A 24,745-nucleotide genomic window follows, 5' to 3' on the forward strand; every position below is an offset into this window, starting at 1 on the left:
AATAAATGCATCTTTCGCTCCTGGACAAGTGGCAACAAAGCCATGAAATGCCGAACTATCAGATTTTGCTAACACAAAAAATTTGATAGAGTTCTCAGTGTCCCTTTAAAATCGTAGCAATGCCCATTTCAAGCAACATTGTTTGCAATATGCACGGAGGTTTGCGCATTGCATTTATTTTCAGTGCTTTCGCAGGATACTGCAGTACGATTTCCATGACTTTCACTGTGATATTACCAGTGCCTGCATCACTACTAAAGAGGGCATGAATGAATCATTAAAAAAAATCTGTTTCGTCATGACATTTGGGGCAGACGTCGTTTCGCAGCTAACTGAAGAGCATGTTCATTTGTGGGGCTTTAGCCTGTGTGGGTGTGCTGCTGAGTTCCTGGCAAATGTTCGCAGATGGAGACAGCTTGCTAACAATTTAAACAATTTAGCAAAGGCCTGCATTGTCATGATTAGAGCTTAAGTGAGTTGCCCCATAATGCAGTACTGTCACCAAGGGGACTCAATGGGAAAAAAGTGTTGTTGGGCCAGTAGGATATCACTGGATAATATCAGCAGAGAAATAAGTTATGTGTTCTAATCCTAGCTTGGCCACCATAAAATAAAGGCAACATTTCTCCATGCTTTCCATGGTTGCAGTTACTGTTCGCTTCTTTCATATGCTGTCTGGGGTTAGACTAGATTGACTTGGCTATACTCCATGTGTGCGCCATCTATTCACAATTTCAGGTGCCATTTTGTAGAAGTGCTGTGACATTTCTGCCTTTTCCTTCAGCATGCTGACAAAGATGAAATAAGTCTCTATGCGACTTCTGTCCTTTGTGTGCTGTTTGGGTAATTTGCAACAATGCTACTTCTGCCGGCAGGCGTTACAACCATTTCTTGTACAGCAATCGAGCGCTGAGTGCACTTCAGCTGCAGAAGTATCGAGAAGTGGAACTGGATGCACGCAGAGTTATCATTCTCAACCCCAATTTTGAGAAGGTTAGTGCTTTTTCTTGATATTGTTATCTTACACAGTACAATTTACTTCAGTTAGTTTTGTGACATACAAGGTTGGTCAAAGGTTCCCAAGACACAGTTTGCTTTCGAGCAGTATTATTGGACACTTACGGCACCTGTTAGACTACCAATGGTCTCAGGAGTGATGATGATACTTCTGACCATGTATTTTTGGAGTGTCTCTGTATTTACTTAGGTGCTTACACCCATTTTTTGTGTCATCATACTGGCATGTTGCATCACAGGCACAACAGAAATAATACACCATACTTGATTGGCCTGGAGGAAAGAATCGGTTATGAGCACATAAATGACGACACCATGTTTACACATGGCCTGTCGCTATGGTTGCCCTGAACGCTTTCAGCTTGTGTTGGCGTGAATTTTTTTTTTTTCATTTTCATAAAGGTTAAAACTCCCCTCTAGCATTACATTCGCGTTTGCACTATATTCTTGCTAATGATACTGCACTTTTGGAGCAGTCCTCTAACAGAATGATTCAAATCGACCAGGAGAGCTTAAGGGGATGAAGTAGTTAAGACTATTTTCGTTGTTTATGCATGAAATGTAAACAAATTCGGCATAGATTTGCAGCTTCTTATGCTGATCTCAGATCTGCATTTTCTTTTAAGCTAGCTGATAAAGTTTAGTTAGTATTAGAATAAATGCGCTCGTAAAGTAATCAGCGAGACGTTACATAATTCGGGAAAACTGCACAAGTTTATGTCAGCATATTCACAAAGCCCTGTTCCATGCAATAAAGCCATTTTTTGAAGCTGGGCACTCGTGTAAATAAGTTAAAACTTCATCGTGCGTATTTACATGAAAACATTTCTTGCGAAAAGAAGTTAAAAAAAAAATTTCACATCTTCGTTAGAAAAATGGAGCTTTATTGTACTCAACGTGTAGGGATTCATGCTCAGAAAACAATCATTCTACTAATGAAATGCCGGAGGGATGAGTGATAGCAATCGCAGAGAAAGTGAAAGCTGAGCAGATCAACCTTCAAGTTCATTACCTCGATTTTTGCCTCGTTTACTTTTGATTTTGGTCAGAGAAATGCGGCATTACAATCAATGGATGCTCTGATCTTCTGATCTCTCCTCTTCATTGTGATACTATGATGGTGGTGCTCAGTTGTTGGAAACCGTTTTCGATGACTACACGTTAAATAAACGTTGTTTTCTAAATTCGTACTGCGTATTTAGTTATTTTTTGTCACGAGGCAGGTGAAGACTCTCGGGTTACAGATAAAAAAGAGAAATTGAAAATTTCGGCCGAATTAGTCATTTTATTTGCAGTGTTTCACCTTAACTGGATGAGGATTTTTTTAACTGGGACAGCTTATTATCCCTGCCAGGTTTCGTAAAGGGAAAGAGGGAAGTGAACTGACCATTAGTTATTAAGTATGTCGTAATAACGCATAAATCTTCAAGTAGCAGTGCACGCACAATGGTGCCAGATATTTTTCATTAGCCCAATCTGGCAATGCCACGCACAGAATGGCTAAGAAGACCACATGTCATATGTGTTTTTTTAGCTCCTGTGGTCGGCATGCCATGGATGGCCTTTTTTGAGGCTGGAATATACATAGAAACTTTCAGGGGTCTCGAAAGCTACACTTCAGTTATCTTAAGCAGATGGGCTTTACCTCAAGCAAAGGGGAGCCACATGCCTGGGAATGTATTCACTGCCATTGCTGTTTTCATTATTAATATTATTTACTGCTTCTGAATAAGGTGCTCTTGACCACTAGTAAGCTTAGGTTATCTGTTAGGCTTAGGTTATTTCCCTTAGCATGGTGTCATGAGCTATGACTGCTCAAGGTTGAAAACTCCCGATATACCTTCCTTTAAAAAAAAAAAAAAAAGAAAGTTAACAGCCCGCAAAGATGGGTAAGAGGTTACTGCTTGATCGAATTCTTAATATTGACTGGTTTTATTGGAAAAGGGAAAATGAGGGAAGTATGACATAGATTCTTGTACTGTAGAACCTTGTTGATATGTTTAAAAAAAAATGGGGAAATAAAGTACTGTACGGGAAAACTGTACGGGGAAATCAAAACTGCCTAATTTAGAGAAATTAACTTCCGAATGAAGCACAAAGGCAGTTATTGATAACCTTACTTCTTGAACACGTTGAAACAAAAGCTCTTTTCTAGAGCTCACAGAATTCAGTCCGCATTTGCGTTGTCCTTAGCGCAAAAGAAATTTCGCAGCCGGTATGCTCTGTCAGCAACAGTGGTGAAAATAGCTGGATCTCGTCGTAGCTTTTTTTTTTTTTTTTCGGGTGCTTCACCCCCATCGCACCAATGTACTGTGGGAATGCTGCCATGGCTGCTGACCCCAAGCCCAGCCTTCTCGTATGAAAGCCCATCGTTTTCATTCTCAGATGCTGCGCCCCTTGCCCTTCGACACTGCGAAGTAGCCACTGCATTTCTCTTAGCGTTGCGTCCCCACAGGAAAGGCCTGCTTGTATCTTATAGCCCCCCCCTTTCTATTGCTTCACCCATTGCACGTAGGCACTGCAGAGACATCCTCTTGGCATGACGTGAAGTGACGTGAAGCGTATTCTAGCTCTTCACGTCGCACGCCACGGGGTCGGCCCACTCGTTGATTTGTATATATTTGCGGTTGGTTGCTATTGTATTATGCGACCAGAGTTTGTCAACAAGTTGAATGTAGTAGGCAGGAAATTGTTATCCAGGAACATATCAAATAGAAGGGAAATAGTGAAATTCCTTCTGACATTTTTATTGCCTGCGATTTGGAGCTTATGAGCTGGGAACGTATCAACGAGTTTTTACTGTTTTTACCAGGAAGCTAGTCTTGTCATTCAAGTGAATTGCTGGGAGAAGTGCCGTCAGCCATGGCCTTAATTCTGCCACATCTCGAAATAAGTGGTCACGAAGGTCTGCTTTCTGTGTTACAGCAGAACTAGCTTTACTTAGCCTAATCTCAGTTGGCTGATTGCAGTGTGGAACTACTATGTTGAAATTTGCTGTATGAAGGTATGGTTGGCAACTGACTGAAAAAAAAAAGGCAACATTTTGCTAGAGGGATTGAAATGTAAGTGCCAACTGCAAAGTAAATACTGATAACCACTTGTAACAAACTTGACAGCCATGACTTGGTGTTCGTGGCATCCAAAGTTTGTATTAAGTGGACTTCTCATATTATAGCCAAACATACAAAGTCAAGCTAAAGTGGAGTTTATTTCTTTAAAAAGTCCATTATGCATGTAAGCATACCTTATGACTGCGCTTTCCAAGCTCTCCAGCAAGGTCATGTGCTCCTCGCCGAGACCCTTGCTGCCAGTGAGTTACTGCCTGCCATCGAGTTACTTAGTAGATGCCTTGCTCAGCCAGCACATACCAATTGACCCTGTAGCCCGTTGGCGTGCACTTGGCTGACGGTTAACTGTAGTTTGAACTTTGCCTTTTTCATTGCTTTTTTGGGTGTTGCCACATTCTTTTGCAAGGGGGAGAGAGGCTGGGAGATGCTTTCTGGTCTCCGTGCTGGTGAGAAGCGCATGTTATCGACTGCGGGGTCAAGTTGGCTTCGTCTCGTCATTCGCTCTAACCATGTAGTGCTGCCACGGTTGTTCATTTTACCCGAGATGCAGTGTTGGTGCTCTAATATAGCGATATCCGTTGTAATAAGCCAGCATTCTTATAACTGAGGCCTTTGTAAGTGGGCTCAGCTAGAGCTGATTCTGCATTAAGCATGCATGCCACATCATATCATGTCTGCAAAATAACTGTGCTTGATTTTTAAAAGTACAAAAAGATACTGAAGTGCATGTGCTGTGTTGTGAATTCATTTTTGCTATGCGAGTATGTTTCTGACCCGATTTCGTTCAAAAGCTAAAAGGCATCCAGAGAGTGCCTCCTAACTTGTCGACTTGTGATGTGGGAAGGCTTTACAGTGTTACACTGTGCGGCATCATGTGCTTGTAGGTGTGCTTATCAAAACATACCGGGAATGTGTTTTAACCCCAGGGCTACTTCAAAATGGCGCAAGTCTACGAATGCCAGAAGCAGAACAGCCGTGCCAAGAAAGTGGTCGAGTACTACACCAAGCGATGCAGTTTCTTGGCTCTTGACTTCAGTCGTGAAGTGCTCGAGTTTCACAAGAGGCTAACAGAGGCAGGCAAGTGAAATCACTTATCCTCAAAGCATTAAAAATTATTTTTCTTAATGGTGGTGGTGATAATTCTTGCACTTTTTTTTTTAATGGCAAAAGGGCAGTGCGGTGTGTAGGTAATCATACACAAATGTCCGACGTCCTGATGCTCTTTTTAGGTTTTTGGTTTGGTGGTTTAGTTTAACTCTTTACTTACCATGGGGGAAAATGGCTTTTTTTGTATGTTTCAGTCTTATTTATGCAAAAACTGTCACATTTAAAATTTAATGCAATACATGAAAAAAAAGCTAAGTAAATGTGCTTTCTAGGCATATAAAATTTAATAACGTATTGCGCATTGCAACAGAATATTTGAATTGCCAAAACTATTTTAGGTAAAAATTGAAAAAAACTTCCAAAGACACAATGTATCTAAGAAAAATTACGAATTTTTTAATTATGCAAAATATTTGGTATTTTATTGGTCACTGTCTGTGAAAAAATCAAGCTTCCATCTTGAATAGTATTCTTGCTACGAAATAACTGGAAACCATATGCCGTATATACTCGTGTATAAGTCGCCATCGTGTACAACCCGCACCCCCTTTAGGTTGCAAAAATGAAAAAAAAAAACAACTAAAATGCGTCAAAAACACACGCAATCCCGCAAAGTGCTACGATATGGCGCCAGTTAGTTATTCCCACACTGCATCTATTATTATCATTGTGCAACACTACGTTTCCGCGGCTTTCTGTTTCCGGTTTTCATGGTGCCTTGCCCAGTGCCATTTGGTCCTTGTTATCCGGTGCTTCGTTCGGAAGTGTGTGGGGTGCTTCTGGGATCTGTTGTTGCGTGCGCAGTCATGTGGTGGGCTGCGTGCTTTTGAACGCGAACAAAAAGCAATGGGCAAGCGTAGACGGTCCTATGCTGCAGGTTTCAAATTTCGGCAAAATACGCTGAGGAACACGGGAAACGGGAGGCCGGGCGCAAGTTTGACGTCGACAAAAAGTGTGTTCGCTGCTTGTGTATGCAAATACAGGACCTCGCCGATACAACCCGAACCCAGAAGGCTTTCCATTGGAAACAGTGCATGTTCCCAAAACTTGAAGAGGACCTAGTCAAGTTCGTTCGCACTACTAGAAGCAGCGACTTCGTGGTGTCTACGGAAACGAATTGCGTGAAAGCAATCGCTATTGCTCAGCACATAAACATTTGACCTGCGGACATCAAAGCCAGTCGAGGGCGGCTTCAACGTTTTATGAAACGGCACCAACTCTCCATCCGCCGTCGAATGACTTGCCAGAAGCTGCCAGCTGAATACGAGGACCAAATAATGAAGTTTCATCACTTTGTCAATGCACTTCAGAGGGAGCATGAGTACGACCTCTCACAGATAGGCAACGCTGATCAGACCCCTGTCTGTTTCGATACCCCTGAAAATTGCACGGTGGAAGCCAAAGGGGCAAAAAGTGTCTCCGTGTACACTACTGTCGCCGAATAACAAAGGTGTACAGTGATAATTTGCATCACCGCATATGGAAGGAAGCTTCCACCCTAAGTTGTCTATGTTGTCTACATACTCTGCCAAGAGAGAATTTCCCCCTGGGTGTTGTAGTCTGGGTGCTAGAAAAAGGTTGGATGTCCGACGAATTGGTCATGACCGGCTGAAACCAGTGTGGTGGAACCGACCAGGAGGCCTACGCTGCAAAGCCCTTCTTGTGCTCGACAGCTTTAGAGGGCACCTAACAGACCGAGTGAAGACACGGCTGACAGACTGCTGAACGGGCTTAGCTGTATCTCCTGGTGGCCTGAGAAGCATGCTGCAACCGCTCTATGTTTGTGTTAACCGGCCATTCAAGACGTAATTTCGGCAGTGCTACACCGAGTGGATGGCCGCGGGCAACCATGGAACAACTCCGACAGGGCGGCTGAAGCGAACGTCCCTCTGGCATTTGTGCGCTTGGATTCTTCATGCGTGGCATTCGTTGTCAGCGAACACTATCTCAGAGTTTTAGAGTCACGGGGCTGTCAGGCGCTATGGACGCCGCAGAGGATGACCAGCTTTGGGAGCACGCCAATGAAGCAAGCTCCTCCAACAGCGGTGAGAGTGCCGATGAGCTGAGCTCATCAGATGGTGATTAGCATAAAAGCGGCGATCAATGGTGAAATAAAATGTTCGTATCTGTCGCCAGCTGTCTAACTATCTGACACAGTAGTCACAGTGGCATCACAGTGCGTTAATGTATAGCTATAGGCCTAATTCGTGTATAACTTGCACCTGAGAAAATTAGATAAAAAAAGTGCGGCTTATACACGAGGATATACGCTGGCTGGGCCCTGGAGTGTTGTCGCCTGTGTTCCAGGCTGGTTTCTGTTGTCGCCAATGTCTGAACTAAATTCCGACATAAAGGCAATATCTTTATCTTCAGACTCTTTGCTGCTCGGGTCATGATAAAATCAATCGGTGACAAACCAGTCGTGAGATTTGCAAAGTTCTAGAACGCGTGTTGCACATGCAAAGGCTATCTAGCGACTTTGACTTACCGCGCTTTCAGAGTGCGTTGAAAAAATGCCCCCTTGCAGGAAAAAAGAACTACATGAAAAATGAAATTTTATTTGTCTAATTACAAGCCAGAGTGCGCCGTGTTCCCATCTGAGCGCAAAATCATTGGTGGTGGGCTGACAATTATCAATGGCCGCAGTAAGGAAAGAGTTAAAGGTATATCGAAAAGAATTAATGCAAGTTTTGTTCTTCATGAAGTTAGGTTTTTTTTTTTTGGCTCTTGGTGGTTGTTTGGGAGCAAAAGGTAACCTTCTTCACCTAGAAATTTTGAGTTTGAATTGAATATTTTTTTCTCTTCACTTGGTTCAAACTTCTTTGATGACGTTGGGAGAATTGCAAACTTCGTGATTGTTGGCTGGATGTGGATGGTGATGGGGTCTAGCTATAAAGATCTGCGAACAGAAGAAATGATCGACATCACTGCTTGCTTGTGAAAACAGCATGTGGAGGTGGTACTCGTATTCTTTTTTTTTCTTTTCTACCTCGTAAATGTAGCCTCCTTATGTTTAGAACACGGTAGGCCTTCAAAAAACAGCAGCTTGAATTTGTCCTCAATGTTCCCTTAATCATTGCCCAGTAAGGCTTGCTGCTCCAGGTTGTCTTATTGCCTTCAGTTTTGGCTCTCTTTCGGCCAGGTTCCAATCTTTCTATTTCTTTCTTTCTTAGCTGGGCAACAGAGTAATTGCAGTCGCCGATCAATTTTTCTGGGTCCAATAATTCATACTTGCATAATATTTTGGATTACTGAAGGAGTCTTCATGTGTCTAATAGGAATTCATGACTGGTATTTCGGACTGTGTGGAGTCAGAAAGTTCAATTTTTCGGTCAAAAAAGATTGAGGGATTGGGGTTTTTAAAATTGCAAGAAGATAAGGGCATAAATGTCCTTCAGAGAGGCATCGTATACTCAGCCTGCTCCAAGGCATTATCCATATGGTGTTAGTGGATGAACACGCCTAGAAAACATCAATTTCTCTTCATTAAATTTCTGCTGTGACCTGGTAGAGATGGATAGTCTGAAAATAGATTGAAGCAACTGTAGTCATAGTTATGAAGTGCCCTGTTTAAGTCATTGTCAGGAAAAAAAGTGCAATAAATAGAGCAATAAATAAACCACGTCATGTAAATTTTTTATGAATTTTGTCCGTCGAACTCTGCAAAGTCTAAATAAATTTGTTCTGTTACATCCAGGAGAAAAAAGCAAGAATGGAAAGACGGACGCCAAGAAGTAAGTTTCATAATGCTACTTGGGTATTTAAGCTTTCTTCATTTCATTATTGTCCTTTTATGTTCCGGTTTTGCACAGTGCTTCACTTGACTAGTTGCGTGAGTAGAGTAGAGGTACAGATGGAGGCGAAATTCTAGAGGCCCGTGTACTGTATGATGTCAGTGTGCACGTTAAAGAACCGAAATTTCCGGAGCCCTTCACTGCGGCTTCCCTCATACCTCATAGCCTGAGTTGCTTTGGGACGTTAAACCCCCTAAACCAAATCAAATCAGAATAGAGGTATATAGTTGAGTGATTCTTTGGACTTGACGGGAATTGCTCAGTTGTTTGAAAAAGACACTGGAACAAAAAAAAATGTTGAGCTGAACATCAGTTTATTTCAATTTTTAACTGCTAAGTGGCTCCTAAAAGCATGTTCTGACACTTCATGATATCACTCGGCTAGGAGCAAGAATCTAATGAATTTAAATAATGGTTTCTTTCAGTACTCATGCAGCAGCAAACAAGACAAAGGCTAAGCCAGCTGTAAGTTGCGCTTTTTTTTTTGTATAATTAGGTGAAAGATTACATGGGGTGAATTTTTTACTGCTGCACCTTTCTTATTTCAATTAAGGTTCCAGACTTGGTGTCGGATTCGGACTCTGATGAAGCGACGACTCCAGCTGTCACTCAACCCAAACCCACCACTCAGCAGGCGAGTACCTTGGGTTGTTTTGCACAGTATTGCAGGTTATGGCCAGTACTGTATGTATGATAACGTTAATCTTGAAAGACTGTGAGCCTCATCTACTTTGTGTACATGATGCTTTTTTTGAGCTCTGTTATAAGGTCGACAAAGGTTATACAGCTGTAAATGATTTCGAACTCCGCAGCGGATGCTAAAAGGAATCAGGCAGTCCAAAATAATCAGATTCAGCCGGAAAAATCACTTAAGTTCCGAATGGCTTAATGAAGGAGTTCATGGTTTTCAACTCGCTGTGATGCTTCACATTACTCTGGATCCCTGCACACGGGGTGCGTACAGCAAGTGACCGCTTTTTTGAGCTCAATATTCAGTGGCTGATTGTCATTAACATTTTGTTTAGAAGCGTATGTGATGGAACAGAATCAAGATGGGAAGGCCCAGTACACTGCAGCAGGAAAATGTGCTGTCTCTGTCGTACAGAGGACACGAAGCAGAATGATGTGAAGTGTACAGAAAAAGATAGGCTGTAACACCTGACACCCCAGGCGAGCATGCTGTTCAAATGTGTGGAGGCGAAGCGTTAGTTGTAGGTTCCATGTTTAAGAAGGCAGGTCTGCAACATATTTTTTTGTTTTTTATCGTGAGGATACAATCCTTGCTTTGAAGAGCTTTGCCATTTTATTTTTCTCCTGGGTTTAGCGTAGCCACAAGTCTTTTTTGCACTTCGCTCGTACTGCTTTGCGCATTAGCGACAAAAGGACTTTGCAAACCTGTGATGAAACGTGCATAGTGTGGCCACTTTATGCTAGTCAATGGAGAGTGTTAGTAGTGTCGTTTTAACTTAGCTCGCTGTTAGTTTGAAGGCAGCTTTATTCAGACCTGTTTCCCATCTCCTTGAAGTTATAATTAATGAGAAATTAGAATCGACTGTATTAAACTGCAGCTTGGCTCTTTGCAGTGGGTGCGCTCAAATGAGGTCCCAGTTGGTCGCAGTGCATCCAAAATTTCAGCCACTGTTGTGCATGGCCTCTTCGGGGTATTACGGTGACAAACTCCAAATAATCAAGCACATAGGAGAAAATTGTCTAAATTTTCACTCAGCGACTGCCTTGCTCGATGGTTTCAATCTGGTTGCCTGGAGCATGATAAGAGGCAGTCAAAGTTTAAGCTTGCGCGACGGCCGGGTAGATGCAGGTAGGAGAAACTAGTAAGTCATTAGCATGATTCCAGAACGGGTTCTACTAGCTTTATCAAGACCATTATGCAGAGACACTTTTTGAAACCTATGAACAATGCGACAGAATTGCGTGAAGTGAAGGCATAGCTGTTGGTTCCTTTATTTTAGTTCCACTTTGTTACATGTTCATCAGTGCAGAGCATGGCAGATATTTTTGGCAACTCTTCAAGATCAACATGTCACCCATTATCGACATAAATATTTTTTACCAAAGTCACAGAATGCTCAGTTTTTTGTCCAATTTGACTAACTGTGCATCTGCTAGCTAACCACAATTTTGGTTACAGAAGTTGAAATCTAGAGCTAGCATCAAATACAATGAAGAAAAAGATTGTTGTGGAAAGAATTTATACTGTGTAATGGGTAGAGCAGCTGCGGGTGGCACAGGATAGGGATGGTTGGTGGTCTTAGGGAGAGGCCTTTGTCCTGTAGCAGACATAATATGGCTGCTGATGACAGTGTGTAAGGGAAGCCATGTACAGTATGAAATATATTTTTCATCACAACTACTGGAATTGGTGTAATGGCCTTATAGAACAAAGCATTTCAAGCAACCAGGCACCTTGTTTTAGCCCTTTCACTGTCGGTTTTTTTTCTATAGTGCCGGACCTCCAGTGTCTGGTTTTTTACTGCAGTATTAGGGATTGAACACAGAGACAACTTGTGAAAGAAAGATGAAAAAGAGATGGGAGAGTGCAATTACCTTGCTTGCTGCTGATAGCAAGGCTGTGGGAAGGCAGCGGTGTGTGCTCCCTGCGCTAGAAGTCACGTAGCGGACATGGCAAGAATGAAGACAAAAAAGAAAAGCTTCTAGAAAGTTGCAACAAATGCAAAACCACCTTTACGAATGTTTGAACGAGGATTGCAAGTGTAAGGTTGTTCGCACTCGCAGACGCATTCACTCCTTTCAAGAGTTGCCTCGCGCGAAGCTAAAGCCAAGCAACCGTGCACCCCCTCCTCCTCCCGAAGGTACATGTGTGGCCGCAGTCACTCTGTGCAGCTAGCTCACAAAAAAAGCATAGCACGAGATGAAAGTAGCTTCGTGTTTCGGCGTGCATTTTTAACGCAGATAGGAGGGCATATGGGTATGTCAGTGACACTGGTAGACGGAAAGTCGGAAACGTGCTTGTTTGTAAATGACAGTCAAAGGGCTTAGAGGTAGGATGTATTTTGCAGTGGTGAGAGTCTTATGTGTGGTGCTATCTATACTGATATGTGTGTGCACCATATTTTGTTCATCTACAAAATATGATTAAAGTTACAAAGAGACTTTTTTTTTTTTCTTTTAGCAACTGTTGTGCTTTCCTCACCAGGTGCAAAAAGCATGTAATTTTGCAATTTGCAGAAGACAGTTGTCAGTGACAGGAACGTGATGGACGTCTTAAAGAAATCCTGCGAGGACTTGCTCGGGGGCCTGTACAAGCTAGCACTACAGGGTTTCAAGACCGTTTTGGCGGAAAAGGTGAGTTGCTGAAGCTGCACTAGCGTTGTCATGTCCTTATTTCTCTTAGTGATTAAAATGTCAAAGGGTGTAGTAAGAAGCATGAAGCTCTTGGGTAGATGTGTTTTTGTCTCTCTGTTGACAGAGTTCTGTGTGGTGTCATGTAAGGCATGACAGCTTTTAATATAAAAGCAGCATTTAACCACAGTAAAAGCTCGTTAATTCAAACTCGGTTAATTCGAACTGATGCCCGGGTCCCGGCACAGCCTTGTGTATTTCAATGGGGGAAAACTCCCGATAATTCGAACAAATCGGCTGTCACCACTTCGCGCACGTTTGCATGTGCTCTCAGACACCCTTAGAGCGTGTGGGGGTAGCGGTCTCGGTCACAAAAGAGATGCCCTCGACTCAGCGTGGCAAGCTCAGCCGGAGACCAGCTACCAAGTGACAAGGGGGTTGGTCGTTTAGTGCCCAGCTTTCGCCGGTCACAAGCAAGAGAATGGGCCAGAGCCAAAGGTTCACAAAACAAAACTAAGTTTATACAGCGAAGAAACGATACAGAGGATTTCACAATAACTCGTACCAGCACATACAAAGTGATTTACAAATACAATGCAACTTGTGCAAAGTAACACCTGAGGGAGATCACAATACAACAAAATCCCTGCACCTAAAGTGTGCGAACACAGAGAGAGACAAACAAAACACAATTTGTTCACCGGGCACTGCGACAGTCCGACGACCTAAGGAGCACGACGGGGCTGATCCGCAGACTGGCACACGTTGCCTCGCTGGTCCGCCTGGGCGAGTGGTGTTCTCTCGGGAGTTGAGCAGGCGCGCTTTTGTGAAGCTTAAACGGCGGCTCGGGCTAACAGACAGCGGTTAAAGCGTTCATCTATAGGCGCGGTCCGCGTCTGTTAGTTCTTCTCACCAAGGCAGGCGCCCACCTACACGTAGTATCAACTGTACAAGCTCCTTCTCCTCGCGCCGGGCGCGCGACCCCATTGGTCGAGTACAGAAACCGCCTGCCAGAAGATTCTGGGTCCTCGGTATGCGAAGCCGTCGGTGCGAGAGCAAAGGGGAGAGAGTATCACTTTAGCGCGGACAAGGTTACCCCACTCTCCGTCGACAATGAGTAGAAACTACTCGGACGTTCTAGAGTAATCGACGGCGCGTGCGGCCATGTTTTCTTTGGCGTCGTATCAGCGAGCTGGTTGGAAAGGGCAGCAGCACACACAAAGATACGCGCTCTCTGGGGTTCCTTTCCCGCTGTTTTTTTTTTTTCTTTTATGTTACTGCCCGCGGGCGCGATTGCTTACGCGCAGTGCCTTTTTTTCGAATATGCGCCGAATTTTGTGACATCGGCATCCGCTACGGTTAATTCGAACTAGGAGCCACTGGCTGACACCACTCCTTGTAGATAGAAGTTGACCCATAGCGAGTAAAACACGCTCGAAATTTACCGGAGATGTAAAACAATGGAAAAGAAAAAAAAACCCACATGCACGAGGCTCGCTGAGCCCGCATTCCGGTGCATGCCGTAGCAGGTTTTTCGCTGCCGGAGCACTCATCCATGCCGCTGATGCTGCGGCGCAAGCCGTTCCAGGTTTTCGTTGTGCCACGGTCTCTGGGTCGCGATCACGTGGCGTAAACAACATAGTATGGCAGTTCGGGTGACGACGGTTTTTTGTTGGTGCCGTTAGTGCGAGCTACGTGGACAGCAGCATGAAGACATTGGAGCCCTTGATTGACGCCGATATAATTGAGGCTGCATGCTCTTAGCAGACGTCGTAGGGCTCGTGCGGTGAGAACAGCCGACAGTGATGAGTCCGACGGCGGCGACGAGACTGTGCCACCGCCAAGTGCACATGAAGTAGGGTCGGCGCTCGATGTTGCAGCACACCACTTCTCTGTCAGTGAGAACTCTGACGTTGCGCAGGAGCTTTGGGCAAGCTACAGATGATGCTGATGGAGTCTCGGCAGAAAAAACGCAAGCAAATGCACTTCGGCGATTACTTTTAATTTTGACAGCCCTTCCCCATAAATAAACATGTTTTGGAGCATAAATAGCGTCATATATTCCATCCACCACTAAAGCTCACTGCTCACGCGAATGCATTCCAGTACTTGTTTCTGACGCATAACTGGCCGACCAATGTATTTCATTTCCAATTGGGACCGGATGAATTCTCAGAATCTGCTCGCCACAAATGTATAGTAGCGCCTAGCTCGCGATAACGAGTCTAGATGTGACTGCTCCGGGTTCTACCTGCGCGGCGGGGCGCTATAACCACTTATTCTAGCGCCCATTCGATAATTCGAACTTCGCTTAATTCGAACTATTTTACGGTCCCCTTCGAGTTCAGATTAACGAGCTTTTAATGTAGTCTGGTCTGTGTGCCAGTGCCGAGGTGATAATGGCAGTAAAACATCGTTAATCCAACCCTCATTAATTTTTTAATCTGAATACAGTCACTCCCAGATACTACCGTATTTACATGATTGTAAGTCGACTCCAATGTAAGTCGACCCAACCACATCACATTTCTGAAAAGAAAAAAAAGACTTGGAGGTCGTTTATGCTTAGCCTTTAATAATAAAGTGCGATAGCATTATCCAGCTGCCGCCGTTTATCGCCAGCCGCTATTGGCTCTCATGCGCAGGCATGCCTGTGGGCACATTCTAAAACGAAAATGTATTAGTCACTGGATTACTCATCCACACTTGTGCCATTGTCCTTACTAGCGCTGCCGTCGTGAGCACTGCTGCTGTCCCTCAGCACGTCGTTCTAACGTCGTCGTCCAGCGAAATCACCCACTTCGCAAACAGCCACATTACGACATCGCATGGAACAGCTGAAAATTTTCCTCGCTGCAGCTGCCACACCTGTATCACCCATTGCGAACGTTGAACTTTCGGCCGGCGCGCAGCTGTTCGTTTCCTCGGTGTAAAGAATGGCAGCCACCTTGAATGTAGCCCTGAACGAGCGCCGGTTGCTTGCCGGACCTAGAGCACAAGTGACGACTGACGAAGCACTACATTAAAAACTTGTGAAACGCGGCTGGCAGTAGTCAAATGCGTCAGAGCCAAAGAGAAACTACATGTGAATGGCGTCGGCTCTTCCGTTGGCTACCGACACTCCCCGGCACCGTTCTGGGAGGGGGGTGCCACCTTGGTTGGAACAGCGGCCCTTCCATCAACTATCAACGCTCCCTTGAGTGCCGAGCGCGCATTTGAAAGTAAAAGAGAAAACTTGTTGGATGCTTGAGCTTCACGTAGAACACGATTGCGTTATGGGGCCGCCGCCGCTTATCAGCAACCGCAGTCTGGAGCCACGTGTGGGGAGTTTGGGGTGCCAGTTTGCTGCTTATCGACACCATCGGCCGCCTCACGTGGGGTGGGGATGCGGGTTCTGCACGGGAACATTGCAGCTTCTCAAGGCCAGCACCAAGAGTAATGCGACGTAGCTGTGCAGCAAAAATGCAACCACGCTGTAGCATGCCTGATATCTCGTTTGTCTCGCCTTTATTTATTGTGCTATGCTTTGGTTTCGATTTTAAGTCAACGCCCCCCCCCCCCTCCCCCCCGCTTCAGATTTTCAAATTTTTGATAATAGGTCGACTTACAATCAAGTGATTACAGTATATCGAATTATTGCTTATATTGAACTGTGCTGACGTCGCTGGTTCGGATGCTGAATGACGCTTCGCTGGTCTTATTCTTTTTTGAAAGCATCTTGTTGCTCTGGTGCTTAAGCATTTGCCGGAACTCCGGGCTTGTTGTGTGCAATTCGCTATTAGTGCTGTGGAACCTCTTCACATGCAACGGGATCACTTGTGAGAAGGCTCCACTGTTATTGCATCGCACCATGAAGGAAGCCATGAAAGTCATTACCATTCTGAGCAGTTCTTCGACATTCCCAACAGTGTGCGTGGTAAAGCATTTGATGGAACTGCTAAAGATTATCATTCAGATCAGAAGCAGATGATCATCGCCCATGTCTTCACAGAATAAATTTGAGCGGTTCTTGCCAATTTTTTAGGAAGTTCGTTTGATAAGTCAGTATTCAGATTATTTGGATGTTTTACCGTGCCTCGTGAAGTCTGAATCAACGAGGTTTTAGTCTGCTGTCGGGGATTCACTTGTACCCACTGAAGTGCATTGGGCAGTAAGTTGAGGAAACTGCACTAGGAAAATTGAGGAGTTGAGACTGTGCTAGGTTAGTGGTCTCGCAGTCTCGTGGTCAATGAGATGAGTCAAAGGAAAGCTGCAGTCACCTCACTATGTTTTCATACCGTTAAGCTGCTGCTGAATGCCAGGGTAGTAGAAAGGGAATTGCAAAGACATGTCTGGCTCATGTTGTTGCATGCTGCTGTTTCTGAATTGCACTTCTCGGAGATTTCTCGTCCCTTAGTGCTGAAAAGAACAAACCTGAACAGGTTGGTAAACTCGGTGTCTCTGTGGTAGACTGACAAAGCACTAGGCTGAATGAGTAGGTCTCATCTTTAGAGATATTAAATATAATTACTGTGAGTACAGCTTGGTAGGTAGAGAAGGTTAAGCAAGACAACATGCAGTATCTACTTTCATGGTTGGAATTTTTGTGCAGTAACTATTCATGGTAATTTTCTGAAATAGATAATTTATTGTGGTGGAAGCCATTTTGACACTGTTCATTAAGCTGACTGTGAACCTGCGTAATTGTTTGTCATTATTGTTGCACTTTTCTAGCCTAAGCTTTCAGAGCTCGACTTGATACTAGTGGAATACGCTGCCGGTTGTGCTTCACTCGAGATGGGCTCTTTAGAGGTAAGGGAACCTGGCTGCTGCTTCTGGTGGTGCACTGTGGCTTTGCACTCATTTTCAAATTTCCTGTGCAGGACTTGAAAAGTTCTGTAGAGTTTTTTCTCGGAATCACCAACAATCACAAGGACGTCGTGTTTCCTCTGGCTTACTACGGTGTATCAAGAGCCCTAATTAAAATGAACAGGTGAGGTTACTTACCTATGTGCCTTTGTTGGTTTGTTGAACAGGAGGTTATGTGGTATATCTGTGCTGCATGCAGACAGGTGCAAAGGTAACCTGCAGCCGCACCTGCAAGGAAGCACCTCTCCAGAGGAGGCCTCCCTGTTATGATGCTGTGCTTTTGGGAACAAAGGGGCAAAACATAGACGCAAAAACACATTTGTTGCTGCCAGCACAATTACGTCTACTAGCAACAAAATATGCTAAGGAAGCAAGGCCGTCTAACTCACCAGCAGTGTTACGAGCAGTAAGCCGTGTTACGAGCAGTAAGGACAGGAGAGACACACTGAGTCTGTATCGGGCGGGATACGTTCCTACAAGATATTGCCCTTCTGGCACAAGTGATGTTGCGTCGAAATGTCTGTACACAAAAACTTCCTTAGATCTAAGGGAAAGAAACCTGTTCCCCTAGCACTGCTGTACATGCCAGTCTTGCAGCTTTGACACAGGCCCCCTTGATTAGGGTAACTATGGAGAATGTACTAGTCCCACATGTGCAGCACGTCCGCGCATGAAATCAAATCCTTCTTCAGTTTCCATTGCTATGAGTTTACTGCCCCATGGCCTAGCTCGCTGCAGAGTCTGGCCCTTGTCAAGTGCTGCATTTGCTCTCTGCAAGGCCGCAGTGAACTGAGACAGAGTTGTGCATCTGTTTCAGTGATAACTTTCACTGTTTTCTGTACACAAATGTGGACAAATTTTTTGGCGGTTCAGCTTCACTAGCACTTAGTGTGTTCTCATTGGGCTTTCCCACCAGCTCATGCCAACAAGGTAATATTGTACAATGTTGATGCTGATGCCATTTATTTTAAAGAAGGCTGCTAACAGCTGTTGGTTTAAGGATGCTGTATCATCTTGGTATTTAGACCCACTTTTTTATAAGTGCTTGCGTTTATGGTATAAGAGGTTTACTATCACCTCCAGCCATGTTATTATAGCACTGGTACTTTACGGCCCAAGTAAAGGGGTGAGATTTGAGTTTTATCGAAAAATTTATATGGTGATGTTTGCTGCACTGGATGTTGCAACTGATAAGGAACCTGTCTTCCAATTTGGGGAGTGCTTTCAATGCATGGAACAGTGCAGAAGTCTCATTGCAGTTGCTATTTTTTTAACTTTGTGGCTTCATCGATACCTCCAGTGAGGCTGCAGGAGAAACAGATGAAAAACAAGACCAAGCCTGCTGCATAATCCTATCCCCGGCAGCCGTAATTTTATTTCTTGGCAAAATCAGATTCTGGCTTGAATTGGTGGTAAAGCATCACGGGACCTTTAATCCTGCCCTTAGCATACTTGGACGAGCCAGGCTCATCATAAGCAGACACTCATTTCTAGCTCTTGAATGACTGGCCCAGCTTGTGGTGTGTTTTCTGGCACTCATTGTTGGGTTTAAGGAGAGTAGGTGTCATCCAAAGCATTTTTTTGTTTGCTGACAGATTACAGCGTGGGTACAAAATCACCATTTTGGCACTGTGTGATGAGTGCACGTTAAAGGAACCCGAGGTGGTTGAAATTATCCGGAGCCCTCCACCACAGCGTCCCTCATAGCAGTTGCTTTAGGACGCTAAACCCTATCAACCAACCATATTTTGGTACCTAAAAAGGGGTCTGTTGTGGGGTTAAGGCCAATTTACAGCCTTTACAGCTGCTGTACACGCCTGTTATAGCTATGTTCAGCTAATTTCTGGCAGCTTTAGGGCATAAACTAAGTCGCTGAGAAGTTGCAAAAAGCCCTAGGCAAAAGCCATGAGCAATTGCGACTGAGCGATGTCCTAGTCAAAGAAAGTTGTACCGTCTGAGGAAGGGCTTTTAGATGAGGGGAAAAACCCTCCAAAATGAGAGCTCTTTAAATTATTCAACTTGGCTTTCTCAGTTTTTCATGTTTTATCCAGACTTCTTATTTAGGATAACTTACCGGTTCATACTTGTACTGTACAATGAGAATTTACATTAAAGGTGCTTTTTAGACAAACATTTTATGAGAAATAACACTGTGTACTTAATGTTCTCAATTCTTAGGGTTCCACTTGATATTAAATAGCAGTGATAACAAAAAATGAAAAACAGGGACTCGTGTGCTAATTTTCAGGAAATTGCTCAGGAGCAGCTCTTCCAATTCTGTAAAACAAGCTTTTCTATGGTCGTCTACTCCAAAAATATGAATTAAGTACCTACACTTATCCAAGGCTGACACTTGAGTAGCTCATGATATGTATAATTTTGTGATGACTATGTAGTGCAGTTTAACCTCATAGCGAAGTTGAAGAGGCCCAGCGATTATTTCATTTTTTTTTTTTTTAATTCAATACTGCCAGCCTTGGTAGACCCGGGCAGGAGTGGCATTACGATCAGATAAAAGGCAAGGTAACATTTAGCGCACAAATTAAAAGATAAATAAACCAAGGACAACACATGCATGATTCGAACAAAGAATAAATAAATTGAACACAATTTTTTTCGCCGGAACTAGACATACAACATTCAAAAGTCTATAAAAAATTTGCAGTGCTCTCAGTGCTTATTAGTCCACTCAAAGGAAGCTTATTCCACTCAGTTATTGTTCGAAGAAAATAAGAATATTGATACAAGTTTGTTCTAGCACGATAAGGTGTTAAGGACTGGGCGTGACGATGTCTTAATCGCGTCACTAGTGGTTTTAAATAAGGGTCCGGGCTCATTGATAACTTGTAAATTTTCAACAAAGAGAAATTTTAGTCGCAGAAGCTTTCTTCGAGTTTCCAGTGTTTGTATGCCATTAACATTCATTAGAGTTGTAGGGGAATCAATAGTGCAGAATTTAGAAAAAGTGAAACGAATGCTTTCCACTGAATCATTTCTAACGCCTGGATGTTAGTTTTAGTGAAAGGATCCCACACTGTACAGGCATATTATAGTTTGGTCTAATGATTGATGTATAAGCTAAAAACTTAATTTCGGAAGGGGCTCGTTTTAATTTATATCAATGAAAACACAGTTTACGGAAGGATGGTGCACAAATGTTAGAAATGTGAGCATTCCAACTTAAGGTAGTATTAGTTATTGTTACATCAAGGTACCTGTACTGTTTTAGTTCTGATAGGCACCCTGATGATAGGCGGTACTGATAAGATAGATTGTGTTTTTTGTTAGTTATTCTCGTGAAAACTGTTTTTTCAGCATTTAGTTTCATATCGTGTCTGCAACACCAATCGTTAATGCTGTTGAGGTTAGAGTTAAGCACTACTTGGTCCTCCGGAGTTTTAATTTCTGTGAATAAAATGCAGTCATCCGCAAACAGCCTAATTTGAACTGGTTCTGTGATAGCATTAACAATATCTTTATATAGATAATAATAATAATTATAGCCCTAGCTTCGTTATAGCCATTGCCGACTGAGCTTCCAAAAGGAATAGTCATTTCTTCGTTATATTTATTATTTCGTTATAAACTATTTTCGTATAATGAGGTTCAACTGTATTAAAGTTTTGGTTTTGTCCTTCTGGTGTAAGGAGACATCATTCGGAAAAGTGTCGTGAAAATTCGCACAGTGTTTCAAAATCTGCCCATTTGACAACATTGGTGCAATGCAGAGCGATTACAGCAGTGTTAATTCGGTGTGCCCTTGTGTGTTCGGTTGGTTTTTGCCTCTTCTTGGAGCATGCCTGCTTCGTGCTGTAATCGTCAGTGGACATTGGTCACCAAACGCAGGTTCTCTGAAGCCCTTCCACACATAGAGAAGTGTATGAGCATCCTCCAGAAAGGCATACACTTCCCCGAGAAACTGCTATGGCCCGAGACAAAGACTAAAGTTGACAATGCCGAAAGGAAGCAAATTGAGGTTTGTTCAAATTTTGGTTTAGACTTTAATAAGTAGCTGCATGTGTGTGAATTTTTGGACCTCTGTTTTCTTTGAAGAGTGTTCAAGCACTCTTTAAGGGTTGTCCAGATTTTGTGTAGTCGAACAGGTTTTGAAGAAATAATTGCTGTAAAAAACAATCGCATGCTACAGAAAAAAAAAAAACTTTTTTGCAGCTTAACCCTTTGAAACGCCATTTTTCGTTTCATTGGAGAGAAACATTTTCCTGCCTAAATAGTGTATTCAGGCATTAAAAAAGACCATTTGTTAGTTTTCCAGCGCTAAATACTAGTAGTTGTTTTACTGCAGGGATGTGCAAAATTTCATACAAAGCGTCATAATTGATGAATATAGTGACATCGAAATGCTGTGACCTATCAAGTGTAAACACCCGAAGGGTCATGGTAATAACTACTATTTCAAATGTGCACATTCTGCTTGAAATTGTAAAAAAAAACGATGTTACTATTGGCGGAAAAATATGCCTTCACAAAAATGGCGGATGACGTGCTACCGTGCTCAATGTTTCGCGAAATTTTATTTACTGCATTCCCTATTATAGCATAAAAAAAACACCCTATTTACCACATGAAAGATGCAAAATTCATCTGAAATAAAGAAATCACTGCTAGGTGCAATCACTCTCAAGAAAAGCTGCGGGTTTGCTTTGTATACAATTGTGTACATAGTGTGTCAAAGGGTTAACAGTCAAAGTGTGCAAGGTAAAGGTGTGTAAATGTTCACATCTTGAATTTAAATTGACTAATGACCGCAAAAATGATTTGACTAGGGTTTACTAGCTGAATCGGTTTGGAACCTTCGTTGGCTTTTTCTAATCCCTTGTTTTAGTTTTCATGACTCATTCCGGAATGCCTCATTACGGCATTTCTCATAGCCTGTGTGCAGCTTTGGGATGTCCAGCCTGACATACCACAGCATACCGTACCAAGCAAAAGTAGTTTGAAAGATCTGGAAGAAACCTGTGAAGTTGGAGCTCCGATTTCACCAGTTGTTGTGGCTTGGGTTGCATTGCCAGTGTGCCAAAGCCATGAAGAGATCCAAGGGCTCTTTTGTAGCTAGGAAACATGGACACAGTGTGTTGTGTCATTTGTACTGCCAAGGCAATATGTGCATGCATATGGACCAATCACCTCAATGTGTTGGTTGGGAAGAAGGCTTTTCTAAAGTGCTTTAGTGCCATGCCTTTCAAAGTGAGTGCGGCAACAAAGAGCCCTAGTTCATGGGGAGGCAAGAATAGCAGACAGAAGATTGTGTCTGGTGTCCACAGTGTATATTTCGAGGAGGGCCAATTAGCTGGGAGATTGCGGAGCTGTCGGCCAGCCTAGACTGTGCACCTCTGACGTCCTACCATGTAGTTGTTGAATTCTGAACTGCTCGTGCCAGGCAGGCTTGCTTGCACGTCATAGTCTGTTTCACTGCCGGGCTGCTACAACATACTACAGGCATTATTCGACGATGCAGCAGCTGCAAGTTAAGCACGCTGTGGCTTGCATACTTATGATGAGTACTGTGCATTTTAAGCCTTTGTTTAGCTGCTAATTACTGACTCTCTTTCTCTGTTCATATTTTCACGAAGGAAGAATGGTGCCTTATCGAAATGCCCCTAGGCATCCTCTCGGTTTCAGAGTTCACATTTCATTTGTTGGTGGGTGGTTGTTGTCATGCTCGCCAACTTTTTATAGGGGTCGCAAGGTTCTGACTGCACTACAGAAGGTGCTCGTCGCTGAGTCACCTGCCCACGTTTGTGTGCAGAAAGCTATGGAAGAAATGCAGACGTTGTGCCGGGCACCGCCCAAGTGGGACGCCATGTGCTGCCACGAGGCGTGCCCGCTGCAAAAGAACATCTACTACAGTGACCCGGACTTCAAGGGCTTCCAGCAGCTGCGCTGTGCGTCTAAATGCCTCATCCAGTACCACCCAGCCTGTTGGCGAGAGTATCGGGAATCTCGCAACCTAACCGAGAAAGTGAGTTGGCCTTAGTGTAACTCGGGTCGAAGGTTGAGCCATGGGGTATTTTATTTGCCTGTGGAGTATTGATAGGAAAATTGCAATGTGAGATTGACATGTTTTCTTTTCTTATCTGATGCCAACTAAACTGCTCATTTCAGTTTGTTCACGTGGCTTGCTACAATGCTAAACTAACTGCTTACTGCAAACTATTTCGTTCTTGCACAAATCTTTTTCAATGAGATAACTGTGGTAGGCTGGTACTGAGGATGAGAAAGAGAGACTGAGCTGAGCAAGCTCTAGTGAACAACACTCTTGCTAGAGCGCACAAGTGCTAGTGAGCACATACTTGTTATATGTATTGATGTGTTCACTGCAACTGTTGGACTTCGTTGGGATAAAAGCAGCAGGAGCTGTTTCTGTGGCAGGTAATCTCCCGTGCAGTGCATGCATGTGACACTTCTGCTATACTCGTTATGCTAACAAGCGTTCTTAACTTTGTTTAGGGCTTCCTCGGTGAAACGTGTCCCACCCCCGACTGCTGCGGCGCCATCGTCAAGGTTGAGAGCATAGAAAAGGATGGCACTGTTGGCAAGCAGGTACATGCTTTCCTGTGCATACACACTGCCCTTCGTTTAGTGCATATGTATGTGTGTGTGTTAATGGGACCGTGGAAGGATTTCGATGGGCATATTCAAGTGCAACACATTTGTGGAGCTGTGCTTGTGGGTATTCGAGTCAAATCTGAAAGCTGTGTGTGGACTCTATAATTTAGAAATAATTTTTTAAAGATCGCTGCTCGCAGCAGCTCGCAACCGATTAGGACGGTCACCTCACCGCATGTCCTCTACCCCGATGGCGTCAGTGGGCAGAAGAGCCAGCCTTTGAGCTCGCCCCGTCTGCTCACTGATGTCATCGGGGTAGGAGACACGCATTGAGGTGTGTCGCCCTAACCATTTGCGAGCTGCTGCGAGCAGCGATTTTTAAAGAATTTTTTCTAAATTATAGGGTCCACACAGAGCTTTCAAATCTGACTCGAATACTAGCAAAGACCACCTCTACAGATCTGCTGCACTTTAAGGTTGCAGAAATGGGAGTGCTCTGTGCTTGCACAGTTTGAGAATTTACAATGCTTCCTTCGATGAGTTTTATTGTAAATTCTTCCAATAACAGTACATTAGTCACTTAAGGTGCACTGTTAGCACCTTTTCTTTACAACTAGTTGCACTGCTGTTGTTATATTGATGCTTTTTCATGAGTGTACACTAACCCTTCATTTGAGGAAAGACAGTGGAATTCTTTGTTGACTTTCACCTGAGACTAGATCTTGTGCTTGGCTTTTTTCATTGGTGCCACCTTTTCCTCTCTACAGTATATTTTTCCCCAGCAATGTTATCAAAGTGACTGCCTACTATGAGACAGTTGTTGCATCCTCCTCCGTCACAGCAACTTCTCATTCTGTGATTCTATTGACTTTCCTAGACCTTCTTTGGATTCTGTTGGGTTTCCTAGACTTCATTTTGGACTTCACTGGATTTCCTTGAAATCAAATCGCCCAAGTATAATGGTGTCTCTAAAGAGCATACCTTGTTTTGCAAAGAAATTTTGTGCAGCGCAGTAGCTATCTG

At 43.6% G+C, this 24,745-nt stretch overlaps 1 protein-coding gene across 15 annotated transcripts in view; it reads left to right on the top strand.

Annotated features, from left to right (window-relative positions):
- The window catches only part of LOC144093727 (uncharacterized), a 109,844-nt gene that overhangs the window by 11,236 nt on the left and 73,863 nt on the right, over positions 1-24,745 (top strand). For all 15 annotated transcript variants that reach the window (XM_077627393.1, XM_077627405.1, XM_077627394.1 and 12 more), the window contains 11 exons: positions 876-993; positions 5,012-5,162; positions 8,890-8,926; positions 9,412-9,451; positions 9,540-9,620; positions 12,194-12,310; positions 17,021-17,098; positions 17,170-17,279; positions 21,002-21,131; positions 22,923-23,135; positions 23,624-23,716. In XM_077627393.1, the coding sequence (XP_077483519.1) occupies positions 876-993; positions 5,012-5,162; positions 8,890-8,926; positions 9,412-9,451; positions 9,540-9,620; positions 12,194-12,310; positions 17,021-17,098; positions 17,170-17,279; positions 21,002-21,131; positions 22,923-23,135; positions 23,624-23,716 (1,168 nt within the window). The remainder of the gene's footprint in view (positions 1-875; positions 994-5,011; positions 5,163-8,889; positions 8,927-9,411; positions 9,452-9,539; positions 9,621-12,193; positions 12,311-17,020; positions 17,099-17,169; positions 17,280-21,001; positions 21,132-22,922; positions 23,136-23,623; positions 23,717-24,745) is intronic.

The sequence above is a fragment of the Amblyomma americanum genome, chromosome 6, assembly GCF_052857255.1.
Source record: "Amblyomma americanum isolate KBUSLIRL-KWMA chromosome 6, ASM5285725v1, whole genome shotgun sequence".
In the NCBI taxonomy this organism is placed as follows: domain Eukaryota; kingdom Metazoa; phylum Arthropoda; class Arachnida; order Ixodida; family Ixodidae; genus Amblyomma; species Amblyomma americanum.